This window comes from Cyprinodon variegatus, unplaced genomic scaffold (genome assembly GCF_000732505.1).
Source record: "Cyprinodon variegatus isolate N-32 unplaced genomic scaffold, C_variegatus-1.0 Scaffold267, whole genome shotgun sequence".
NCBI classification, from domain to species: domain Eukaryota; kingdom Metazoa; phylum Chordata; class Actinopteri; order Cyprinodontiformes; family Cyprinodontidae; genus Cyprinodon; species Cyprinodon variegatus.
In genome coordinates, this window is record NW_015150720.1 from 715,080 (window position 1) to 741,252 (window position 26,173).

Below are 26,173 nucleotides of genomic sequence, written 5' to 3' on the forward strand. Positions count from 1 at the left end.
TATATTCCTTTTTTTCAACAGTAGTATTATTTGTTTCAAAAATTAATGGAAATTTTGAGAACAGTCAAAAACATTTTACCCCTTTTATTCTCATTAAATATAAGGGAAGCATCTTAATTTCTAAGAGCTTCTTAAAAGTCTCGAATTTATGATGATATGAGACAAAAGCCCCTTCCTTATAGCCCCAGAAAATGATCTGTTTTTAAAGTAAATTTTAAGTTAGAATTTTCAGTATCATGAAGCTGGTTCACTTACCTGGGTCCGTCATCATGGTCATTTCTGTAATATATCGTCAGATTAAAGATAATGATGTGAAAGCTGTGCATCCTAACTAATAATACTCAGGGAATAAAAAACTAAAAGTGGGAAGTGCTTTAAAAAACAGCGTCTGTAATCCATACAGCATCTTACACTGTTACGTCTTACTTTCACAAAAAATATTTGTGAGAACGCTATAAGCAGATTTACAGTTTTTATACCTCAAACAGAGACTTCTTTCTCTGTTTGTTTCTCTAAGAATCTGGAGCGAATGCATTTATGTTCAGTGCATTTTCTAATAAAGACATAATCCTCTGAGAAGAAATCCCTAACTCTATGGACTACTTTGTGTTTTCTGTAGGTTTATGTTCATACTTACATTGCTCTTCTTTTGAAAACGAAAAATTGAAATTCTAAGCCAATAAAAGTGTGTTTGATGTAACATTTTCTAGATGTTTACTATATCTGGTGCTGAAAGGACTAAATTGTTCTTGAAGCTGTCAATCATTTAATGTGAAGACAATTAAGAAACATTTAATAGTTGTACAGAAATTAAGGGTAAGTTAGAGTCTGATTTGAAATGAAACACTTACTTCCGAATTACTTATGTCCAGTAAAAGCATATAAAGTTGCCATTACACTTTTTACTATCTTGCCATCCATATTGGTGTGTTGGAAAATGCAACAAATATCAAACAAAATGAAAATAAGTGGATTATTAGGAGAATCAGTTTCTGTCATACTGTACCATGTGTTGCTTTTGATGCACCCCTGCTTTAAATATGGTATCTGTGTTGGGACTAAGGATGCTGTCGCATTCATAAAAGCCTGGTGATGTTATTTCACCATCTCATTATATTTTCCCCACATTTAGGCATTATATGCTTTCCTGGAAGTTACATTTAAAAGCTTTATTACGGTAGTTATCTCTTGTAGTTGCTATATTGTTCAAGCTACCCCAAGTTTTAAGTATCCAGCATACTGTGGTGAGTTTAACATCAATAAACAGAACCTTTTTATATAGGCTTGCATAAAATTAAAGTTATTGTGTTAAACTTATGGTAATATTTATCACTGGCACACATGTTTCATTTATGTGATTGGTGTAAATCAAACGGTAAATCAGCTGTTATGTTAGTAATTTCCCAAAAACATTCATAGAAGCCTATCTTATTATGCTACAGACTTATATGCATTATTTTTTCTGAGGCATTATATCTTCGTGCTCTGTTGAAATGCAAGACCGATATGCAATACTCTGATAGTGGTGTACTGTAGCATACACTTTCATCTGTTAAAACTTTATTAAAGCCTCTTCATTTTATTGAGCTCCTCCTGTTTTACATAATTTTGCAAATACTCCTCATCAGTTATGCTTAGTTCACTATTCAAACTAAATTACAAGTTAAACCCCTAGAAGCAACCCTTCCTTATACTAGCCAACACAATATTTTTGATTTTCATGTCAAAGTTGTAGGATTTTTTCTGCAGTGTCTTTTCCTCCATTAAGGTCCAGTTCTATTTGAATAGTGGACCTTTTCTCCATGGACATAATGGTTTTGCTCTTTAATACACCTTTACTGTTATTTTAAGTGATTGGTGCATTTGGTTGGTCTCATGTTTCGCAATACATACTGTAGCATTTTGACACTTTTCTAAACTTGGCTAAATGTAATTGGAGTTAAAACAGCTAAGGTTTGAAACAACGAGAAGTTCTCGCCCAGGCAAAAGCACAACATCTTTTTAAAGGATGTATTGCAGGAACATGTGTAAAAGTGCAAAGTAACTGTGAGAACGATGTGTTAGGTGGCAAGAGCTATCAGCAGAGGAGATGTTATCAGAGGAGATGAATCTTTAAGGGATTGTAGAAGACACAGGGTGTTCCAGTAGCAATTTGACAGCTTTTTCCATCACTGTGGAACCACTAATGAGAACAGTTGTGTTAGAATTTGCCTTGGATGTAATGTTGAACTCATAATTTTACCTACCCTAAAGGAATATTTTATGTCTTATCCTTTATGCATATAATATTATGACACAAAGGCCTATTGTTGTCTGAAGCCAGTTATGATGTCTACCCTTTAAAAAGTCTAATGACAACAGCAGCTACTCAAATAAACCCAATTAAAAAGGTTAAATACCCCAGTTCTTGTCCAAGAACCTACCATGTGCAGCTTCCAGGCTGATATTTGCTAATTTTTTTTCCAGTATTTTCTGATAAATGTTTTAATTCAATCTGCCATCAATTTTGACTCAGTCTTCTGTGCATCTTGGTGTTGTCAGTTTGATGCAGAGTCTGTGACATGATTTAGAGTTTTCTCAACAGCTCAGCTACTGATGGGGGGGGGGAAGCTGTTTCGGAATCTGCTGGCACTGCATTGAATGCTGCAAAGCCTCTTCCCATAAGGGAAGCAGGGAGAACAGTCCATGGTGGGGGTGTGAGGGGTCATTGATGGGGCCATCCCCAAATCATCTATGATCCATCCCCCCTCTTTCACGTTTAAAATGGTGAACTATGAAGCCTTGTGGACTCCTCTCCAAATGTACCCTTTATGATTCTGGCCAAAAAGAGGATTTGCACATCTTTAAACAGCCATACTCCTCATTTCGGGGTCCTGTATTTCAGCTGATGTTACTTGTGGGTTTTTCCTGAATTTTCCTCGTAGTTGTGTCTGAAATCTCTGTTAGTGTTGACTTACCTCACTTTATTGGAAATCTTCTTTAAAATCCTCTTCAATTTTATACAATTCAATTACCTATACAGTAGCAGCCATTCAAAATGGCCCTTCCCAGCCAAACGCCAGCCAAATGGCAGCCCACTACCCTCCAACTCCCAGCAAAATCCCCTACACCTTCCAGCCACTTAAGTGACCCTCTTTCACTGAATTACAGGATCTGACCAGGAGATGGTGCTTCTCTTTAGATCGTAATGTCCACAAATCAAGACAGTAAGAATATTTCAAGACAAAGAATGATGTTTAAAAATAAATGGTAGGGGACCCACCATGGCCATTTGGGTAGTGTCTGTTGTCCTTCTGATTTTGAAAGCATAAATGTGGTTGTTACACAACTAAGAGTTATCAATAATATGCTCTGATAAAGAGGTATCCAAGAGTCCAAAGTAACCACAGGATTTGCAAAAGTCCACAGCTTAATTTGGAGAAAAAGGCAGCTGTTGTTTGTTAAGACTACAAATCAGTGACATTTAGATGAGTGGCTTACAGACATCAACGGTAAATGGCATGTACTTATATAGCGCCTTTATTCAAGTCTCCTGACTTGACCAAAGCGCTTTACACTACATTCATTCACCCATTCATGCACACACTGATGGTGGCAAGCTACATTGTAGCAACAGCTGCCCTGGGGCTCACTAACAGAAGCGGGGCTGCCGTACACTGGCACCACCGGGCCCTCTGACCGCCATCAGTAGACAATGCAAGTGAAGTGTCTTGCCCAAAGATACAACGACAATGAAAGTCGGAGTTGGGGCTTGAACCGTCAATCCTTCGATTTCAGGGCAAACTCCTACATCCAACGCCACTGTCGCCCGACATCAACCATTAAGAGAATCCCATAAGATTTTCAATTTACAGTTTGAGAAAAGACATGTATGAAACACAGCAGGAATATTAAGGATAAGGTTTAGGCCAGGTTACATGCATGAACAAGTGTGCTGGCCAAAGATGGAGATGGCAATTATGCAGATCCTTTGCTTGAGTACAGGCTGTGAAGCATGTCAGAGTTGATCAGGAGACGCATGGAGTACAGAGATAGAGAAATATGAGAAATATTATAGTTAGAGGATGAAAAAAGGCTTGAAACAGGACCCACGGTTTGCCTGCTAGTAGGAAAACAGCCTCTTAGAATACAGTCAGAGATACAATAGAGTGGATACACCCAGTGTTTGAATGGCCAAATTAAAGTCTGGACCCAATACAATGGAAAATATATGTCTGTGTTAATGCAGTTTCCCTTTGTCTATGTTGTATTTAAGTACCACTTTCTTGTTCTTCTGTCACCAGGTGGTCCGCTGTTATCACCCGGATTTTCTCTCTGTTCTTTAAGTGTTATTTTTTATGATCCTTCACCATTGCATGATTGAAAGAAGGACCAGGCAACAGATCTGGGAATTGTCACAATTTAAGCTTCTGTCAATAGCCAGAGGAAAGCATGCGCTAGGCAGAGGACAAGGTGGAGCAGTGATCACTGTTCTCGGTCTTAATGCTGGTTATTCCATCTTCAGGATATAGTCCATTTCACTAAAACTCTTCTCCGTCTCCACAGGGTGGAATAAAAAGCATCCTGCCAGCCAGAGGTAGGCTGGGATTCAAATAAAAAATTGAGGTTAACATTTCAGACTCGATTACACACTAAATGCAAGCAGATCTAGGATTTTTCAAAAAGAGCACTGCAAAATATAACCAAAAAAACTACATCTGTTTAGGTATTTAACATACTTAAATATGTAACTCAATGTGCAGCTCCATGGTTTTACTAAAACTGCAAGTACTTTTATCAAAACAAAGTTTTAAATAAACATTTTTTTTCTGCCGTTTACCATTAGCAGCTATAAATGTCTCAGGAAATATAATCACACCGTCTAGTTCTATATGAAAATTCTCAGACAGATATTTTTTATTTGCTTCTCTCTTTCTGTTCCAAGAAAGCTGATTTTCTGTTCCAAGAACGCTGAGTATTTCACTGTGAAAAAAACCATCACCGGTGTTGGATTTCAGTTCGTCACTCCTTTACAGTCCACTCACATGTATTATGGTGATAATTAATGTTAAGAGTTGAGCTGAGGTTTGTGTAAAGGAGTGATAACTAAATATTGACACAGTATCAAAACCTCATCGGTACTATCTATTGCAATAAATGTGCACCCTGGTATACTAGTCAAAGTCGTCATGGTTAAAGTCCTCGTTGGCGCATTTTCTGCCTGACAGTTCAATAAGTCACAAGTTAAGTGTGAAAAACTTTTTTTTTGCTGCACTACAATAGTCAATGTTGATCCAAAATATCACGGGGGAGCAAAGCTATGAAGCATTGAATTCAGATGCAACACAGGGTTTGAATGTTAAATCAGCAGTGTGCACATCATTGCAGTGTCATAGTGCTGAAAAGATGGAACAATATCAAAAGCAAAAGCCATCACCGGTTCTTCTGCTTGACTAAGCTTTTTTTAAAACACATACTTAATTATTGTTTTTATGATTCCATGATCAAATCTTTACAAATCCCTTCAGCAAAACCAGCAAAGCAACAGTGTCTCTCCAGTAATAGGATAGAACGTTTGCTGCTGTATAACAGCAACTGAACATATTCCCTCCCTTTCTATGATGTACAGTATCATGGTAGGTTTATATGTCTAGAACAACGCATTGCACTGTATGACTTCACTATAAAACCTTTACAAGCTGAAAAACTTAATTGAAATTTATATTTGGAGTTTGATGTGACAAAAATGCCAATATCCATGTCAAAAGGCCATAATTCAGTATTTCGTTATGAATATGATAGGTTTAGCTTCATAAAATTATTATATTGTTCTGAATTATAACTCAGTTAACCAAACACAAACTGTTTTCTAAAAGATGGTATGGGTTTAGATTGCAGAAATATAGTGCTTCGGCAGTTCTGGAATTAATAGAAATCACCAGCTCCATAGATAAGAAGAGGTTTGTAATTAGCCTGTTTCTTGATCTTAACAATAAAGAATTTGACACAAATTATCGCAATATGCTAATCAGTAAAGTGGATTATGGTATTTGAGGCTGATTCTGGAGTGGAAGAAGGGCTATTTAAATAGCAGGCCACAGTATGCGAAAATGGGTGATTATCTGTCATCTTGCTTGGATATTGTTTGTGGTGCCCCCAGAGGTCAGTAGTGGTACTACTGCTTATTTTCTACACAAATTACATGTGTAAAGTTGCACAAATAATAAAATCTGTCTCGTTTTTAGATGGCACAGATATTTTCGCTACAGGTGAGAGTTTACAACAGCTCCTGGATGACATCACACCAGAAACTGGTTTCACAAAAATAATTGGTCCTTTAGCCTGGAAGAAAAAAACAGTTAATGTTATTTGGAAATGACAAGGAAATATATATGTGAAAGTCAAAATAGATTGGGTGCAGATGAAACAGGTAAATAAAATGAAATTCTTAGGTGAGATAATTGATAATACGATTTGCTGGAAGCCTTGCCTCAAAAAAACTGTTTAGACTAAATCAATTAGAAGCATCATATTTCTCATTAAAGCAATACACACCATACCTTAGCTGTTCTGTCGAAGTATGGGGTAACATCACTTAAACCTCTGCAAAAAAAGAGCAATCAGGATAACTCATAAGGTTGGTTATAATGACCACACTGATCCTTCTTTCATTCATTCCTGCTTGCTTGCTTTAATGAATAAACAGCTACCTGACAGCATACATAAACTTTAAGCTGAGACAGGGAGGGTATATTTACAAAGATAAACGGCATTTCAAAATTATATTTGCTCAAAAAGTGAATGTGTACATGTCAAAAAAAGGGTTTAAAAGTATTGAACAAAATATGGGTCTTAAAGCAATGTCCAATTAACAGAAAAGGCTAAAACTGCTAGAGTGATGGCAGAAGCATGGGGAACATGGTTTTCAAAGCCTCATAATATCTGAAAAACACATGTCTTAAAACTTTGGAGTTCCACATTTTTTTTTACATATTTGTTGGTTTTGTTTTTTTCACGGTTGTTTTATCCTTGGTTTGAATAGTACATGGGTATTGGAATAGTAGTGTGGAATTACACAATCCACATAATTATGAATAGTGGCACTTCAGTTCCCTTTGTTGGTCATCTACCACTTCAGAAATCAGTCCAGCAATATGCATTGGAAACACAAGGGACCAGAAAATATTCTTTTGAATTTTTAATAAAAACTAAGAAATTAACATGGTAAAAATCGGTCAAAACACTGTTGCTGATTACTCTATTTTCCTATGTACATACAAAGACAAAAAAACAAGGAAGCCTAAAAATCCAAGATATATACTTTATAAATGAGCATTTCTATTTTCTATCCTTTTAACATTACAGTGTTTATAAATTTAAATGAAATCATAATTTTTAACAATAAAAATATAGATTATTTTTTCATTTTATTAATATCAATTAACTTGCCTCAATTGGATTCTTACACTGTTTTATTTTTACTATTTAGGGATCAACATACTGTTTTGGAAAAAGAGATATTTATATGCCACACTAATCACAATATCGTTCATACCATCAGTTTCATTTTAGGTTATAAGCATTAGATCTCACACAACCTAAAATCACTTATTTATCCAAAACTTGAGAGTTTTAGGAGATGAAGTCTTCAATGGCAACTGTATGGTGCATTGTGATTCAGAATCTTTAGAGAACATCTACATCTAATGTAGATCTTTGTCATTTCTATGTGTAAGTGAAGGGAGAATAGCACAGGCCACTATTTAACTACTTATCAACAAATAGTAAGTGTGACGACTCCGACAGGAAAGAATTTGTAGAGAAACCAGACGAAACCTTCTGGATTTATCAAACCAATATAGCTCCAACATACTGCAGTAGCTGGTGAACAAAACAAATGTGTAAGTTGTTGCTATGGGTTAGTGTGCATGATATGAACATGAAAAACGACAGATGAGTCGTAAAAAATTTTTGTCTTGATTGCAAAAATTCTAAAGAGTGTAAAATGCATTAAATCTGCATGCAATGCACAAACTATAGTCATGGAAACAGTGAAAACTCTTGTGCATGCCAGCTTGCTCTACATAATTGTCATAATGAGCAAAACCGGTTAATGAAGACAAATAATTTGATGAGAATATTAAGCAGGAAAGATCCTCAGCCAAGCACAGATTCTGTCTCAGGTTTAGATTTCCATTATGGCAAGATGTTTTATTCATCAGATCGTATTATTCTGAGCTGCAGCCATTTGAAATGACGGATATTCAGATTTGGCTGACTGTGGCTCTTTCTGTTTTGTCGCTGGGTTTCTCTGCATTGTATGCATCGCTGCTTCTCTTCGTTTCCTGGAACCACCCTGGTGCTAGTCAGCTCAGCTAAACAACCAAATGGAGTCTATTTTTGCCAGTGCCATGTGCAGCCAGAAATATGCAGCACATTGCTGCAAAGGATGTGTTTTTGAATGAGAGCTTGCAGCATGCCAAGCATCAGGGTTGATTTTTTTTTTTTTTTTCATTGAAAAAGCTCTGAAAAATCAAAGTGCAGAAAAGGTGTACATTTTAATGAGAAGAAGCTTTTCTTTACTCCAACTCTGTTGAGTTAAAAGCTGGATTTCATAAATGTCCTCATTGTTAAAGAGAAGTAGCTCTTTGTGTTCACATCTTTGCAACTGTGATCTCAATTAACATCAGCTCAATGAAAAGATGAAAAACTAATCAGGTTGGATTACTTTTTTGTTTTTGCTCAATACAATAATCTTTGTTGTTATGCTGGTTTCTGGTACAGCTCCTGCACCACGCCGCCTGTTGGTTTCTTCCTCTTCACCGTCTGAACCAGGTTTATTTTAGGTGTTGTCGTTTTGAGATTAATGAAATCAACCAAACATCACAACTGCAGGCCATGCCTTTCACAGGGTGCTAGCATTATGAGTAATTAATCTGAAAGTGCTATGATTAATCCTGCTACTTTACCCCCTGGGGCGAGACTTGATGTCTGGAGGGGGGAAAAAATCCTCTCTCAAATCCTCCTGAGAAAAAACATTCACATTTAGGTTTCTTAAGACCCTAAAACGCCTTGCATGTCCTCTCACATCATGTCACTTGCAAGTTTACGGGGTACCTCCTGGCTTTTCTACAGCAATATTTAAAGCTTTCCTCATAATATATATATTATTACATAAAAGGAAAAGGCAGTGATTTAGTGAATTCAAGTGGAAAGAATGTTTTGTAAAAGAAAAATGTAGCTGGATAGTGCTACAGAAATAGAAAATACTGGGGTACTTCCAGTACCTTAGAAAAAGTATTTGCCACATCAACATTGGCTTCTGTTTTTGCTTTGTTTCCATGAAATCGATCATTGATCAAATTTTGGTATCAGTAAAAGATAACCTGGATAATATAAATACAATTTTAAAAAAGTGTTTTATTTATAAAGAGAAACAATTTGAACTTTTTTGTAAAACTTTTATTATCCTGATTACTTCCAAACTTATGGAATTAATACTAGACCACATTTAGCTTATGAGACAAAGTCAGATAGGCTAATAGATCTCAGTAACTAACAGTCTGCCTTGATCTAAAGAATTTAAGATAAGGAACAAAGTCAGTGACAGCCATTAAACTGGAAGCAGATACAAAGCCATTTCTAAAGCTTTAGTTCTCCAGGGAATCCCAGTCTGAGCCATTGTCTTCAAAAGAAGGACACATGGAAAAGTGGCGATCCTTCTCACTGGGCCGCTATGCAGCTTTAAGACACTTGATGTATTAAATAAAAACCTTGATTAATGCTTGCTAGTGGAAAATTCCAAAGTCTAAAAAAGTCTGGTCATCATGCTGATGAAGATTCCCAGTCATCCAGGTCATAGTCATTCTGTAAAAGTTTAAAAACAATCCACTGGACTTGGTTTCCAAGGTTAAAGCCTCAACTCCCTGCGGATTCAGACATTTGAATTGAGAAAGCTTCCTGGAGGGGAAGCGAAACATCTGCAAACCTTGGAAACCAAGTCCAGTGGATTGTTTTTAAACTTTTACGGTCTGGTCATCAGTTTGTGTCTTTATGCGATTTAAATTGTCATTCAATTTTGAGTGAACAGAATGGAGCAGGGAATGAGCTTGGAAAACATTGGAATTTGTAAAATGTGTTTCCAACTGCTACTAGCAAAAAAAACTAAATGTCTTGTTTTCTTTTTAAATATTAAAAGACATCAAGATAATGCTCTTAAACAACTATTTTACATGACTATATATTCAACTGATTTAAAGATAAACAAAACCTTAAGATGTTTTTTGTTATTGCATCATTTATTTCTGTCACCACCACTACATTGTATATTCATGGCAGCTATATCCGCACCATAAATGGTAGCCTAGGAAGCCCTGACTTTCCCAGCAATAATCCTGATTTAAGAGTGTGATCTTGTCTGAAACTCCATCTCTAAATGTGAAAAATCCACCTTTGAGAACTAAGAGAGTCCCTTAAACTCAGGCTGGAGCAAAATTACCTGAAGCACACCAGCAATTCCACTCCTTGAAAATCTGTTGACAAAGCAAAATAAAGGTTTTGGAGTAAATTACTGTCAGGAAGTAAACCAGAAGGAGAAGCATTACTTTAAATAGTTCTTATATAAGAATGTGTTTCAGTCAGATTGATTCTGCAATAAAGGGCTGGGTTGATTTTAGTTTCTTTGCTAATTCTAAGGCTTCACTTTTCTAGCTGCTCTTAAATTTTATTGGTTTTTAGCTTTAATATTCAAATCATTGAAAAACTGCAGTGTGTATTTATGCAGCAAAGAATTAGTTTGATATTCTGGAACATTTAAGTTTGGTATTAGATCTACACACCCTTCCTGGGGTTATAGTATAAATCATCTCATCAAATTTAGATTTCCTTACTGTATATCCTGTGTGGTCTGTTTAGATGTTGGTTGATGAGAAGAGCTTCATGGAATGCTCAACCTATCAAATAACCAAGGGCAGCAGAAGGACAGCTAGTATTTCTCAGGCTTCTCCATCTCTCCTGACTTTCTTCATGTTGAGCAACCCTTGAGCCTATAAATTGATTAAGGACAGCTTTTCACCGCTGACAGCTCCCACCAAGATATCATCGCTGCCTAGAAAGATGATAGCCTGGCAGACCAAGTCGCACCTTATAAATCATCCTGATCTGTCCCGTACTGCTAAGCTTGTCATGGAGAACGACCGCTTTTGTGAATATTTCTGGGTTGATTCTGAACAGTGTGTTTTAGATCATTTTCTCTGGAGATTTTCAAAAAAGTAAAAAATAAAAATAAAAAAAAATCCACTGGACTTTGTTTCCAGGTTTTAAACCCGTTTTAAGCCATTTTGCTTCCCATCCAAGAAGCTTTTTCAATTAAAAAAATTGGAATGAATTGAAAAAGCTTCCTGGATGGGAAGCAAAACTACTTCAAACATGGAAACAAAGTCTAGTGAGATTTATTTTCAGTTTCTTGTCAGAGGCCGTTAAATTATTCTCTAAGTTCTTCTGGTACTTTTTAAAGAGGGCGAGATGCTGTCCACTCTGAAAAGATGCTGAAAGCCTTGAGAAATAAAAAGGGCACACAGCATCACACATCCGCTGTTTTACTTAACAGATGCCATGAGGCGCTTTTCAAATTATTTATCCTTCATTTCCCTCCAACCACCCTTGGCCTTTTTTCTCCTGAAAAGCCTAATGATTCTAGATTTTAGAAAACTCTAAATTCATTTGTTTGCCATTATCTTGATTCAAACCTGAAAACAAAGTCCAGTGGATTGTATTTTTGTCGTGTTACCATTGCAGTTGTTTTACAGTCAGCTTTTATTTAGCATTCACTATCTGGTTTTCTGATAGTTCTCTGGTAATTCCAGCAGATGGCAGCACATCTAGTTATGTTTGCTAATCGTTCCCTCAGCTAGAATTCTATTTAGGCCCAAAAACACATCAGAACACTATCCAGATGGACTTTACGTTGTTCTAACTTGAAAAGTACAAAACAATACACAAAAACCTCCGTTTACAGTAACGCTGACTTTAAAATATCCCCCTAAGACAGTAATACAAACCCAACAGTGCAATGCAGAAAAACGCAGAAAAAATACTACATACATAAGAGTCTCCGCATGTTGATGAATGAAATAAAAATAATTTAAAAAGCTAATAATAGATCATTGGTTCCTTAAACAAACCATGATTTTGAAAGCTTTGCTGACACTTTTACTTTGTGTTATGTTCAATTTCTTCTCATTGTGTTTTTTTAAGGGGTTGGGTGAATTCTTCCGTTCCCACCCCTATCTGGTAACTCTTGTGCTCATAACCTATCTTTATTTTATTTCTATCTTTGTAGATATGTAATGCTATTCGGTGACTTTATGTAGCAACTGTATATTCCTTTATTTAAAGCCAAAGGAAGGTTTCCTTATTTGATTACGTGTTTGTGTATCTCTTACCTTGGATTCATCTCAGTAAAATTAAATCTGCCAGCATCATGTGCTTGGAGACTCTCCACATCATGGTGACACCACCCCCATACTCCATTATTGGTAGGGTGCATTTAGGGTACTGTTCAGTGTCATGTCTCCCATGTATTCATCTTTCCAAACACTATTCTCCAAGTTTTGTTAGGAAAATATAAGAAAGATTTTCTTTCGCAGTGAAATCTTGTGTGGTGAGTAGACATAAGAAATTGGGAGTTGAGTACTTTGTACTTTGGTGGAAAGATAGATCCAACTCCCAACTAAACCAGCTGGTATTAAAGGACTCAAATGTGGAGAAGATTTGCACTTTATCTACCAACCAGTTTCAGTTGGTTTCTTGGCTTACTGTACAACTTTACAGATTAATATGTTCAATACCCCTTTCCTCTACTGTACCACTTTATTATCCACAACCTAAATTATGAGCTAATTTTGATCATTTTCTTCTTGTGTGTGGATTTCTGTGGCTGGTACCAATTAGCGAAACAACATCCATTAATTTCTTTATAGCAAAATATTTTTGAATTATAAAAAATCTTTCCAGGTCTGTGGCTATCAAAGCAGGTATAAATGCCTCAATTGATGTATGATTCCCACAAAACTGCCTTCTTTTATACTTTAAAGTAAGAAAAACTATAACGGTTTGAAATGGAATAAAAGGAAAGTAACCTATAGCAAAGGATTTGGCTGTTTCTCTTTTAAATGAGCCGGAGCTGTTATAAAGGTGAGTCAAATGTGCGTTATTGCAAGCATTGTCAATGAGCTATGCTTATGTTTTGTTACCACTTGCTGCTAACTAGTCTCCATGTCATGCAGTGCATCATAACCACTGTTTATTTGGGAGAACTGACATGCATTACAATTTACTGAGGGGTATAAAGAGAAGGAAACACATAAAGAAAGGGCTTAAATCTCCCTCTGACTCAGATGGGCAAACCAACGAGGATCCACAACCTCTATCAGTTTATTTATGTCCACAATACCCGCAGATGAATGTCTGCGCGCCGTTCAGCCACTTGCGATTCCACAGCATCGTGCGCGTATCTCTCCTCAGTTCCTTTAGTTCAATCAAGCTTGCTTCACCGCACGCAGCACTCCCTCCCTCTCTTGAGTAATGGCCTGTGTCGGCTTCTTGTCACCGTGAGAGGTGGTGCTGCATGGCTTGGCTCTGTCCTCCTGTTTCCATGCGTGTCCTTTCAACCGACCAGGCAATCCTGGCTGATATCTCTATCGACCGCGATTCATTTGATACGGCTGCAGCCTCCCTTCCCCAATGTCTTCCTCCCTTCTTGTTCTCCTCTTTTCTCTCACGTCCCTACCTTCCTCTTATAACATCATGCCAGAATGGCAGGAGAGTCCCTGACCCCACAGATCATTTATTGCTGTGAATGAGTTCTGCATGGTTAAGTAGCACTGGAGCTTCCGAGCAAACAAGAGCTGTGACTGGTATACAGATGTAGGAGGAGGGATTTTAAGCAAATAGATTGGGAGGATGTCGACACACTGCTGCGAAGGGACAGATCTTAGATTGAATTTTGATGCAGCTCATGATTTGCTCTACATAGATTGCACAGAGCATCATCTAACTTCCTGGGCGCTATAAGCATTTGTGTTTCTCTTTTATTCATACCTGTTATTGTAGATTTAGGGTCTTAATGCTGTTTGAATCCACCTGTGTTCCCTGCTTAACAGTTCTGACAGCTCACCTAAATCAGGCTCCTCCTCTGCAGTATGATTTCTACGTGTTACTGCCAGGACCTGCAAACCAGCGCGCAGTGAATCCTCTAGCATGTTTTTATTCACACAACCCATTTACTTGCCTGACTATTTCCCGGAGTGTTTGCCTCTTCTCTCTTTTGCCGTCTCTTCCTGAGTCGCCCCCCCTCCCTCCCTTCCTCTCTGCCGCTATCCCTCACCCACCCACCCTCACCCTCCTCGTCCATTTGATCACAGACTCTTCCTCAGACGCGCACACACAAACATACACAGAGGCACATGCTGTGCCTCGCTGGATCAGAGCACCCCGACTACAGTACTGCCTTTAGAAGAGCTCTTTTAGCTCGCCTTTACTCCAAATCGTGATTATTTTTCTTATCTGGATGTGGGCTGTCCTGGAATCTCAGGCATTCCCTGGATTTATTACAGTCTTTAATTTTGATAGGCATATTTCTGTCTGAAGCAAGTCAAGAATCACCTGCCCTCCTCAAGAGACCAGGCGCCACCGCTTAAATGTCCTCCATCAGAAGCTAGCAGATCTGGACAAGGTAACCGGAGAGGATAAAGGGAAGAAAGGAAGGGGGGGAAAGGAGCAGCGACAGCAGCGAGGGGAATGCAGCACTAGTTGTTGCTGCATGAGTCTGAGCAGGTGGAGCGTGAGAGATGGAGCCAACATCCGTCTGAAGCAGAGGCTGCTGCGGCTGCATTCTGATGGATGTCTGATCACGCCAGAGGTTGCCTTTTGCCGGATCTGCGGCGCCACTGAGGGAACTGGGAGGAAGAGGGGCTGCTGACAAATTATTTATTTATTTTCAGGATTTTCTTCTTTACCGCGCTGCTGCAGATACTGCTCCCTCGCTTTCTAACCCCCACCCTCCCTGTCTCTATTCTCTCTTTTTTTTTTTCGTTCCCCCTGTTAAAGGGAACAAAAGCTCTGGCTCCAGCGTCATCTCCGTAGCTGCACCCCTTGTATTTATATCCACTCGAGATTTATTATTAATATTTTTCCTCCTTAATGAAATGATTCATTTTCCCACGGCAGCGTGTTTCATCTTCTACTGCGGTGGAGGGGCTCTCTTTTTCTTAGTGGGCAGGATCAGCTGCCCTCAAGCTCTACCTGTGGGCGATGGAGGGGCTTATCAGAATTCCTATCACATGAAGCTCTGCCCTGACACTTTTCATTTTTAATGTAATAACTGAACGACATGGCTGTTGGATTCATTCCCAAGCTTTGTTTGGATGTTCATCTGTACGTATTGGAGCTTAGTTTTGGAAGAATGTTCTCCAGGAAGCTTTTCACCTAGATTTAAAAACTGTTGTCTTTTTTTTTTACTTTCTAGTAAACCTCTGGACCTAGCTCAAGGTTTGGATTGCTTCTTTTGAATCTTTTCATGGGCACAGATCGAAAGGATTTCATTTCTACCAGAGTCCAAACCAAACAAAGCGAATAATCTTAGCAAAGGATCCTGGAAAGAAATGGATCCTGCCTCTTAGTGAGATGCCCTGCTGTCTTCAGGCTGAACGATCAGAGGCCAGAGCCCGGCTCAGTTGTCTGTCCTGGGCCTTCGTGGAATTAGCACACATGGGTAGACTTTTTGCGGCCACCTCTGTGCTCGGACACAGAAGCAGCTGGTCTCAGCTGAGTCTCAGCATGGGCCTGAGTTATTGTTCAAGGCAAATACTCTGGTTCACCTTAATTACTTTGCTCCCAATCCAGACCGGAACGGCAAGAGTATCTTCCAGTTTGAGCACCACCCACCATGTCCACCACTTTCACAACAAGCATGGTACCGTTCCCATTGCAATCAACAGGATGCCTTTTCTTACAAGAGCAGGCCATGGTAAGACATTTCTCCCCCAGCTTCCTGTCTGTTGTGTTCTTCAGTTCTGACAGCACAGATGGTTACAATTATAAGATAACTTATCACATACGTAGTATACACTGGTGCTAACATCGGTGGCTTTCTCATGACGTACATTGGATGGATGAGTCCTTCATCAACCGTGTATGTGCTGCAACCTTCATACTCCATGACATATCTTTATATCTCTTTTAGAATCAGTGATGGTTTCGTTTTTGAATGCTCACAGCATCAGGAGAGTACAAACACACAGCAGCAGTAGGATGAATCATCAATGCTGGACTCTTTGCTCCTTTTAAGTGGCTTTGCTTATTAATTGGTTGATAAGGGGAATGCAATCAGATATTGATCAGGATGTTTTGCTGCAAAGATGTTTAGGATGTCATTGTACAGTTGCTGTACAGTTGCATCTAAACCAATTGGAATATCGTTAAACTCTTGTATTGTAGCTATTTAAATACTCAGTTGTTATTTAGATTCATTTTAACAGGAGCAATATATTTTTTCATACCAATTTCTTAGAATTAAATGAAATACTTGTAAGGCTGCTGACATGACATTGCGAAGCACATAGTCAATGAAAGCTCTAAAGGATGTTACTGAAGAAGAAGCTGGCTGTTCGTAATGCTGCACTTTAGAGGAAAGTAAGGGGTTAAGAGGGGTTTTGAAAAAAAAAATAATATCTATATTCAAAGAAATTTTGGTCTGAATTGCCTAACATGGACTGCAGTTGCAGTCAAACCTTCAAGATCAACCATACATGGACATACCTAGGATATGGGCTATAACTGCTGTTCTCCATTTCTTAGGCCACTACTGAAATTGGGACAATGGCAGAAAAATCTTATCTGGGCCAAAGTAAATAAAAAAAAAATGGATTATTTTAGTGGTCTTTTTTGAAGATGGAAGTAAAAGTTGAATTTTCCTTTGAAATCAGCATCGCAGAGTCTTGAAAAAGGGTCAAGAGGCACAAAATTCAAGTGACTTAAGGTTTAATGTGTCTATGGGGATAATATGTCATCTGCTGGTGTTATTCAAATCACTGCAACATTAAGCAGGGAAGCTTTAGAACAATTCATAATCTAATTTTGCAGCATGACATGCCAAAATTAACAGTAACCTCCTTTTTACTTAGCATAACTTTGTGTGCTTTAATTACCTAAAAGGAAACTTACCTGACATAAACTCATTGAGGAGATATGGAGCTGGCCTCCTCCATGATGATCCTCGAGAGCTGGAGTCCTGCAACTTTTAGATATGCCCCTGCTTCAATGCACCTGAGTCAAAAGGAATCAGGTCATTATCAGGACTCGGGAGAGCTTGATGGTGTGCTGAGGAGGTAATTCAGCCATTTGATTCAAGTGTGGAAGCAGAAACACGTCTTAAACATGCAGGAACTCAGATCTCCAGAGCTGGAAATGGAGGGAGCCTGATATAGAGTATTGTCAAGCAGAAGATTAAAGACATCAGAAACAAAGAGGCAGCAATGCAGGTGTGCTGAAGATCATTATAAAAGCAAACTAGGCTTCCTGAAAATCTTAGTCAGGCAACTGGCTGATCCCTCCATGCATTTCTGCAGTAATGCCAACTACAATACTTTATAGTGGTGGGACAATCTTTCCAGAAGGCTTACATTTTACAATATTAAAAATCAAAAAGTATAATTTAGCTCTAAATCAGGATCAGAAAACTCCCAAGACTAGTAAATATACAGATCTGTGCATACCAAATTTATATGGTGTTTTCCTCTTTGAACTGAATTATTGAAATACCTTAACTTTTCGGTGTCTAATTAACTGAGAGGCACCTATGCTGTCATTGCTTCTGTAGATTCAATATTCTGGTGTTAAAGAGATACCTGCTGTGTCCTTAATATTTGAGTCTTTTAACAAGTCCTCATTTTTAATTTTATTTCTAATAAATCGTGCGTATATTGGTTGGTGGATGTGAAGTATCAACCTATAATCTACATTAAATTAGAAATGCTACTCAAAATGGCTCGATCAAAGCACTGACACAAGCCATTGCTCCCTTTTATGACTTGATTTCAAAATGTCTTTCCAAGAATCACTTTTATGCTCTATAAAAAGAGACCCAATGAATTTGTGGTGTATTCTTTTTCTCACAGCAGCTGTTTTGTCAGTTGCAAAAAGGGCCAAAAAAAGAATGTGATGAATTACATCTGCGCTGTAGCTCGTATCATTCTGGGCCAGACTTTTACAGGCACAGCACTGCCTCTGATTAAACAAGCCCATAAAATACTCTTCAAAGAAGCCACTGATATATTTTCAATTACCTGTATTGTAGATTTTCTTCTCTGGAATATTATGAAGTATGTGCTTCAGAGCAAGTAATTCAATTTCCCATGACATAAATGATACAGACGGAGCTTATGGTTTACAAGGCATGTACACAAAGCTCTTTTGCTCAGTGTGAAGTACATTTTCTGATTTTGTAAAACATTTGTTGGTGCTGTAATTACTATACTGAGTCAAATTACAACCTTTACAGGAGAGTAATCCATTTAAAAAGCAAAAGAAATCATTAGCAGTCACAACATTTTTACCAGTAAGGTTTTTAAGAGTTGCATTCGTTTGTATTAATCATATTTTTATCTCAACAATGAAATAATCTCTGCTTTAACTCAAGGTCTTTAGTTGTCACTTAATTACTAGAGTCCTTCTTGCAAATCCTGCTTTTCTGAGAGTGCTGCAAATGTTTACTTTTAAAAAATTACTCGACAAACAGCTTTGTGAGGATCAATGTCAAAGTAATAAAGTCAGAGAGAAAGCTGTGATGAAGTTTACATCACTGTGGGGTTGTTAAACAGTATCCTAACCTTTGAGTATCTCATGAAGCACCATTCAAACCTTCACCATAAAAAGAAACATTATGGTAAAACCTGAAACCTGCCAAAAAACCACTGTCCACCCAAAACTGCTCTCTGATCTTCATTTTTTTTAAAATAGCAAAGATTCGAAGTCCCATTTGCAGTTTGCCACAAGCCATGATGGATCATAACGAGTTATTTGAAACAAGCTGAACTGCTAAGATTACACCAATTCTGAACTTTCAGACAATCAATACCACATATTACCCTCAGCACACCAGTCCAAATTCTGAGCAGCATCATTCGGGTGGGGATGCTTTTATTTTGGAGGGACAGTGATGCTGGGAAGATAAATAGAGATAAACAGAATAATCCTAGAAGTCCCTAAAAAAGACCTTAGAAACATAAAATCAGAAAACAAACAATTTATCAAGTACTGTTTGGTACAAGGAATAGTCTTAGTATTAAGGTGCCACACAGAGACAAATACACTTGGAGAAACACAATTTGGAATAAAAAATGCATGTTGAATATTAAGAGAATGGAGAAAAGTTATGAATTGAAAATATGAAAATATTATGAAATAAATTGAAGTTAAATAGTAATTACATGTTAGGTCAACTTTTATTTTTCACAAGGGGAAAGTGTCAGTGAGATGATGATGGAGATTCACCTTTTAGCAGAACAGAAGCAATTAACCTACATAGATTACAAGTTAGTCCTGTCAAAGTCCAGACCAACATCCATTATACTAGAGCAGGGGTATTCAACTAGATTTCAAGAAGGTCCCATTCGTCCACTCACTCCCTCTGTGGGGTCCGTAACCAATGGATGTTGCACCAAACTATAAATCATTGGCAAAATAAATAAAAACTATGTACAGTCCGTCGGTTAGTGACCCCATACTAGAGGCATTTGACCACAAAATGAAGCTAAAGTTGACTTATTAACCAAACTATTGGTTGAGTATACAAATTGATCAACCACGGGTTGAAAAATATTATTCCGTCTATAACTATAATATCTAGTTTTGTCCATTCTTTAGTGATGATTTCATATCTTTAAGCTTTTTAACATTCCTGTTTATTGCTTCAATTTACATCTGAAGTGGATGTCATGACCCCATACTTGCTGATGAATGACCCCAAGTGGGGTTAAGACCCCAACTTTGGGACTGTGCATGTTAAGATATGTGGCAAAGCCTAAAATTTTCAGTTAAAATTCTTCCCATTTAATTTTTCTGGGCGAAGGCTTTTCTGTAAAAAAAAATAAATTAAAAAAATAGCCTCTTAAGGTGACTCTAGGGAAGGAAATATTTGGAAAGCCATGTGGTTTTTTATGCACACCACAAATGCACACTAATTGTTGATCTTTATATTATTTTATAATGAAATACATTATAGTGTATAGCAATCACTTGACTAAATGCAAAAAAATGTTTCATATCTTTATAAGACTGTAAGCCACTGTAGAACCTTCTTGGGCTATAATTGAAATTCTTTAAGTCCTAAAAAAATCACAGTTTAGATGTAAAATAGGTATTCTAAGTTCCATTAGATGAGGTCTGAAATGGTTTACCGTATTCCATCTTAAATCTGTACATTAAACTCAGTTGATCAGAAAATGCCAAATGTTAAAAGGTTGCTTTCTAATGAAAGTCAGAAGAGGGTATTCAGTCACTGTCTTTGCAACACTACTGAACAAGCACATGGTGACAGTTGGAAAGAATCAAATATTAACAACAAGGTGTAAAACAAATAATCTATATAATTAAACCACAGAATTACCACATGCTCCCATTTGTTTATGTTTTCATATCTAGTCCTGTCATTTCATTTACTTAGTGCCGCTGATATGGGTGCGTTCGAATTTATGGGGGGCGTCCTCTGAAGGCCAGATTCCAAGATTATGTCATTGCGCGAAGCTGAGGTCTGGTCGGATTCTAAGACTCCTCGTTATGCGCCCTACAAATATGTCCTTCTTTTTGTCTGATATAAAGGACGGGTCCAGTGTAACCTATTTAACTTTGGTTATCCAAGGTTGCTCCATGATCAGAGGAAAAAGGTACTTGCCGCCGAATAGTGGTGAATATTGAAAGTTCAGTTTAATATAATCTAAGTACATGAATAGTTCCATCTTAAATGCATGAAAATAGTTGTTTTAATGGTTATTGAGTCAGATATGTTGTGGTAATGTTTGATTTTTCTAAAGGTTTTTATCTGTTACTGTGTAAAGGGGTTTGGCTGTAATTTAAGGAAAGATTCTAATATATCTGCAGAATAGGGACTATAAATCTGATAGTTTGTACAATTTGCTTAAGTAATTGTTTTTTGTTGTTGAATATAAGAGATTTTGCATTTATATTTTTTATACATTCATTGTTTCGATCTTTCTACCCCTTTTATAGAATAAAATAGAATAGAAAATCCCTTTATTGTCCCACAATGGGGGAATTCTGGTGTTTACAGCACCAAAAAGATTATAGGAAAAAAATGATCACACAAATGTGGACCTTAGAAAATGTATAAAAATAACATAACAGTGAAGAGTTAAAAGATAAACCATAAAATACTGTACTGTAAGTCTTTTAACAATATTAAAAATGTGCACCTGGAGAATAAGTAACCAATATCCAGCTATGGACATTTTAACAGTGATGGATATTTGAAAATAGCAGCAACATCAGATATGTGCAAAATGACAGCAGCATGTTATTTAACTGACTAAGGTTTATATCATTACATTTGCTTTTATTTATTCATGCTCCCGGTGGCTGTCACTTTTATTCCACTCTGTATTCTCATGAGTGTAGTCTTCTTTAACTTTACAAAAAAAAAGCTTAGAAAAAATTTAAAACAAACAGTTTTCAAAAGTTCGATACTAATTTTTTTCCTGCTTTGTGTGTCAACTATCACGGTTGCTAAGCGACAGAGCCTACGTCGGTGCCACGGAAGGCTGGACCTGTTTGAATTCAGAGCCAAAACTCTTCCAGTCTCCTTATTTTCACGGAACTTAAAGGATCCAGTCAAGGTAGAACGCATCCTTGGAAGACGCAGCCCATAAATTTGAACGCACCCAACGTTTTTAGCTCCTCTTCTTCAATTTAGCAAAAATGCCATGCAGAGCCAAAGACTGCCCTCTTCATGAAGCATCCTGATGAAGGCTATTCATGCACACTCTTAGTTTGTTTGCATAGACCACAGCTTGCCAGGTCTGGTTTTAGTACAAAGTATAAATCAAATTTAAGACTCCTTCAAATGGATGTGAATCATTGTGATGCCCTCTGTCATGGATACACGACTGTATAAGTGTGCATGTGTGTTTCAAGGCTAGCCAAAGACTTCTGAGCGCCCCTGGGCAACTTGCTATTAATAGCCCACCCCCCCTTCTGCAGCACCTCTCTCATTCCTCATCTGAAACAGAGGTTACTTCATGCATTGTTGTATTATTCCAATATCAGCACTGCAGACAGTTCATCATGGACCATAGAAAGAATAACATCAGCAAGTCAAACACTTCTAATACAATTCAGATCAAAATCCACCTGCTTTGCAGAAGTTAAAACAAATGCATTGATCACACTAATTATTGCTAAACTAAGATAACAAAGCAATAGATTGTTTTATTCATTACACAACAAAAGAATGAAGATACAAAAGATGAATGCTAAAAATGTGCACAGTAATAAAAGGATTAAAATGGGAATATAAACACTGAGAAATGTAAATCATGTATAAAACACATGCAGAACAATAAATGGAAATTAAAATGAATGTTAATTTGCATGATTTAAAAAAAATTATTCACACAAAAAAATCTGTTACAGATAGGAAATTGAAGAAATTAAATAGAATGATATAAAAATAAAGACATATTATCAAAGTTGCCTTTTAATCCCAGCTAAAACTTTTTGTTTTCAATTAAGCTGACATCAGGTAACAAGGAATGCTGTATGAGAAGCAAATAAATACTTAATTATCTTGTAATGTTCTTCAAACTATATGTTTTCTTTGTTTTATTACTTTTAAAAGTGAGAAATATAATTCATTAAACCTAATATGAACAATTTAGAAAAAAAAAAGAAAATATATTCTACAAAGTATATGTATTTCTAAAAGGTATCATAGCGTTTTTTTTCTCTTTGCTTAGATTATGAATAAAACGCTTCATTTTATGCAACAATCCAATAAATGACTCAAATTTGTTATCGGCAGCCTAAAAGAAAGCCCTTTTTATTTTTTGTATTTTTTGTTCCCCTTTTATAATTTTTTGATCTAAAAAAAAAAAAAACAGATACATGTTAGAAGGATTGAAGACATGAAAAGTGCTTTTTGGGACTTCTTAAATTTGTTTTTAATTTAAACACCTTTTCTCCTTTTTAAAAACCTGCAGCTTAATTGTTTCTGCTTTTACTTTCTGCTGCTAATTCATTATTATACTTTTATAAAAAAAAATGAGAGCTAGTATATGCTAAGAAGAATCTGATTGTTACATTTCTAACTGTAAGTGTGTTTTTTAAAGCATTTGCAATTATGATTCTGCTTTTAAATTTTCCACCTAATCTTCCTATCAGTTTATGAGACATCTCTCAGTTGATGTGAATAAGAATTTAGTGAAAGCGTCTTACTTTCTGTCGAGTTCAGAATTTTAAATAAAAACTAATTTGCATTCAGATCATATTTCTTTAAAAAGCTTACACTTTAAAATCCAGTATTACATATCACATAATAGTAGTGAGGTCAAACTGCTGCTTTGCAGCTAATATTGATTTACACAATTCACATTGCATGATTTAACTGCTCCCACTAAACTGAACATCCATATCAGTTCAAGTAAAAAAAAAAAGATAAATCAAAGAAAACTTCAGCATGTCTGGTTTCAGTGCATATTATACTCCGGGTTTGTGTTGTACCACCTAGCTATGAGAAATCCTGCAACCACTATGACCACAGAGCCAAATAACTCTCCACTGGATAGTAAGAAAGCTTGCACTGTAGCTGACCCCTCGTCAAAAGCACAACACACCAGCACGATCAACACACTCCAGAAAAAAGCTGCTGTACCTCACTCTCCAGGGCCGAAGTGTTAGTGTTAGTGCTGTCTGGCTGTGGCAAAGCAAAGAGCAGCTAATGCCTCCAGAGAGACGTCTGAAGAGGAAAGGGGAGCAGTCCTAGGGAGCATCTTTCGAAGAATGCATCCTTTCAACCTGATCAAACATTGAATATAGCAGAGAGCAGTTTGTCCTTAGATCAATGCATTAGTGCCAGGAAATGCTTATCTAAGGGACTATTTGCAATAATCTGTGGGACAATGTTTACCTTTTTCTGGAGCAGAAACCAAAGGGTCACGGGCAGCAGAGAGTCAGTTCAAAAGGGCTCAAATTTCTCCTTTGAAACAAAATGCATTACCTCATGAGTGGTGCGGTGGTGGCTTTGTATACACTTTCCATTGACCTTCAGCCAGCATCAGTATGTTTTGGTTAAGTGCTCAAATTAAAATTACAAGTCCAATAATTAGAAGATAATTAAAAGGGAAAGCACAGAATTCAGTTTAAAAAAAAATATTAAATAAGAGATGGAAAAAGGATGTTTTATATAAAAAGTGTCAGCTCGTATTTCCATCTGGTTCACCTCATTTGTTCAAGAAGCACAGATTGATTTAATAGGGCCTGCAGCTTAGCTGCATTGTTGGCTCAGATTCCCTCATACAAATATGATGGATTCTCTATAGGATTAACATCAAAATAAAAAAAACTTTAAATTATCTTGTTAGATGCCTGCGTGAATTTTAGGCTTGATAAAACACAGTATGCCGACAGCAGCACATGACATGGCACCCAGGTTTCCTGAGTAACTGTGGATTCATTGCCTTTTTGCTCTCCTAAGAAACCCAGATGAAAAGTAGACCTTCGTTGGTCATGAGAAGTTTTGAAGGCTTTGTCCTCTTAGCCAAGTAAAACACACCTGCGGACAGTTTCATCTAATATCCTGGGTGAGTGTGAGCCATTGAAGCAACTCCAGCCCCTATAAGGTTTTTACCCCAGACCTGGCAGCTGCTTCACAATCTCCTCAAGGCAACAGTTACTGTATCTCTGCTGCTTATGATCTTTTTATTGCCCAGTCTTTTCCTTACACCAAATTTTCCATGAACATGTTTGGCTACAGCAGCCTCTGAACAGCCAACTTCTCCACAGAATGAATTTAGTGACTTGCGTGCTTTGTGGAAGGTGATATTGACTATCTCTCTGAAAACTCTAAACTCTACAGTCTCTCCCATAAATGTGTAAACCAGAATAATTGTTTTAAAAGAAAAACACCACATTGTTCCTTTGTTGGGTTAAAATGTTTATTAGAAATTGGGAAAGCCCCAGGAAATCTGGGGTTTCATCATTAGATCTTATCTTCAGAAATATACCACTTTGTGTAATAAATCTGGTTACATAGTATGGATTTAATTTCCAAATCAGTATAAAAACAACATTTTAATGGTTGATTTAATTAAGCTGCCACTGTGTGTGATCCACATAGAAAATAACAATTGTCAAAGGCAAAAGATGTTGTGGATAAGCAATTAATTTTCATTAAATTTCATTAAAATTCGTCCATAGATTTTTATATACAGGTTATACACAGAGAGACAGACACACAAACTCTTAAAAACATGCCCTCCTTTGCGGAGGTAATAACATAGATAATAATTAGATACACAAAACGCTCTACTTTCTGCTGTTTGTTTCACACTGCTCATTTTTTCTATGTTACTGCGGCTGTTAATGACACTATCAGAGATGAGATCTTTCTATAAAAACTGCCTTTTAAAGTCTAACAAGGTCATAGCAAACATATACAGAACGATCACACATTTCTTTACTGCCTCTGGTTTATCAATGGGAAAAAAGCATATTTATTCCTTCTCTCTTTGTCGGTAAACAGCAGAACAGTTTCTATTGTTGTCCAGTACAGTCTTTTAATCTCGCCAGTAGTGTTTTTAAACTAGAATAAGCAGTTGTTCATTGCAGTGAGTACCAAAAGCATGTTCAAGGAGTCCACTGTGGTTTATATAAAACAACACAGGTAGACTTGCTGGAGAAATTTAAAGATCTTTTGGAAACATGCAATCCCGAATGAAAATAGTGGCCTGGTTTATAAAAGATATAATGTGCATAAAACAAATCTATTAATTTTTGTAAAACTAAAAAGAAATGTCATGAGATAAAAGCAGGTGGTTTGCAGAAGAGATCAGGTAATAAATATTTATTTTAGACTGATTCTTAGAACATTTAAGGACTTTAAAACCCTCCATATTTACATATATAT

General features: G+C 37.0%; 1 protein-coding gene across 8 annotated transcripts in view; it reads left to right on the top strand.

Moving 5' to 3' along the window:
* Nucleotides 1-26,173, top strand: part of LOC107089820 (neurexin-2-like) — a 224,374-nt gene that overhangs the window by 143,472 nt on the left and 54,729 nt on the right. The window contains exons 1-2 of one of the 8 annotated variants that reach the window (XM_015382814.1): nucleotides 14,429-15,414; nucleotides 15,506-16,006. The exons of 6 other annotated variants lie outside the window; for them this stretch is intronic. In XM_015382814.1, coding sequence (XP_015238300.1) covers nucleotides 15,664-16,006 — 343 coding nt within the window. In that variant the 5' untranslated portion in view covers nucleotides 14,429-15,414; nucleotides 15,506-15,663. Of the gene's footprint in view, nucleotides 1-14,428; nucleotides 16,007-26,173 lie in introns of those variants that run through there. One more of the 8 variants, XM_015382813.1, reaches the window with a different exon arrangement.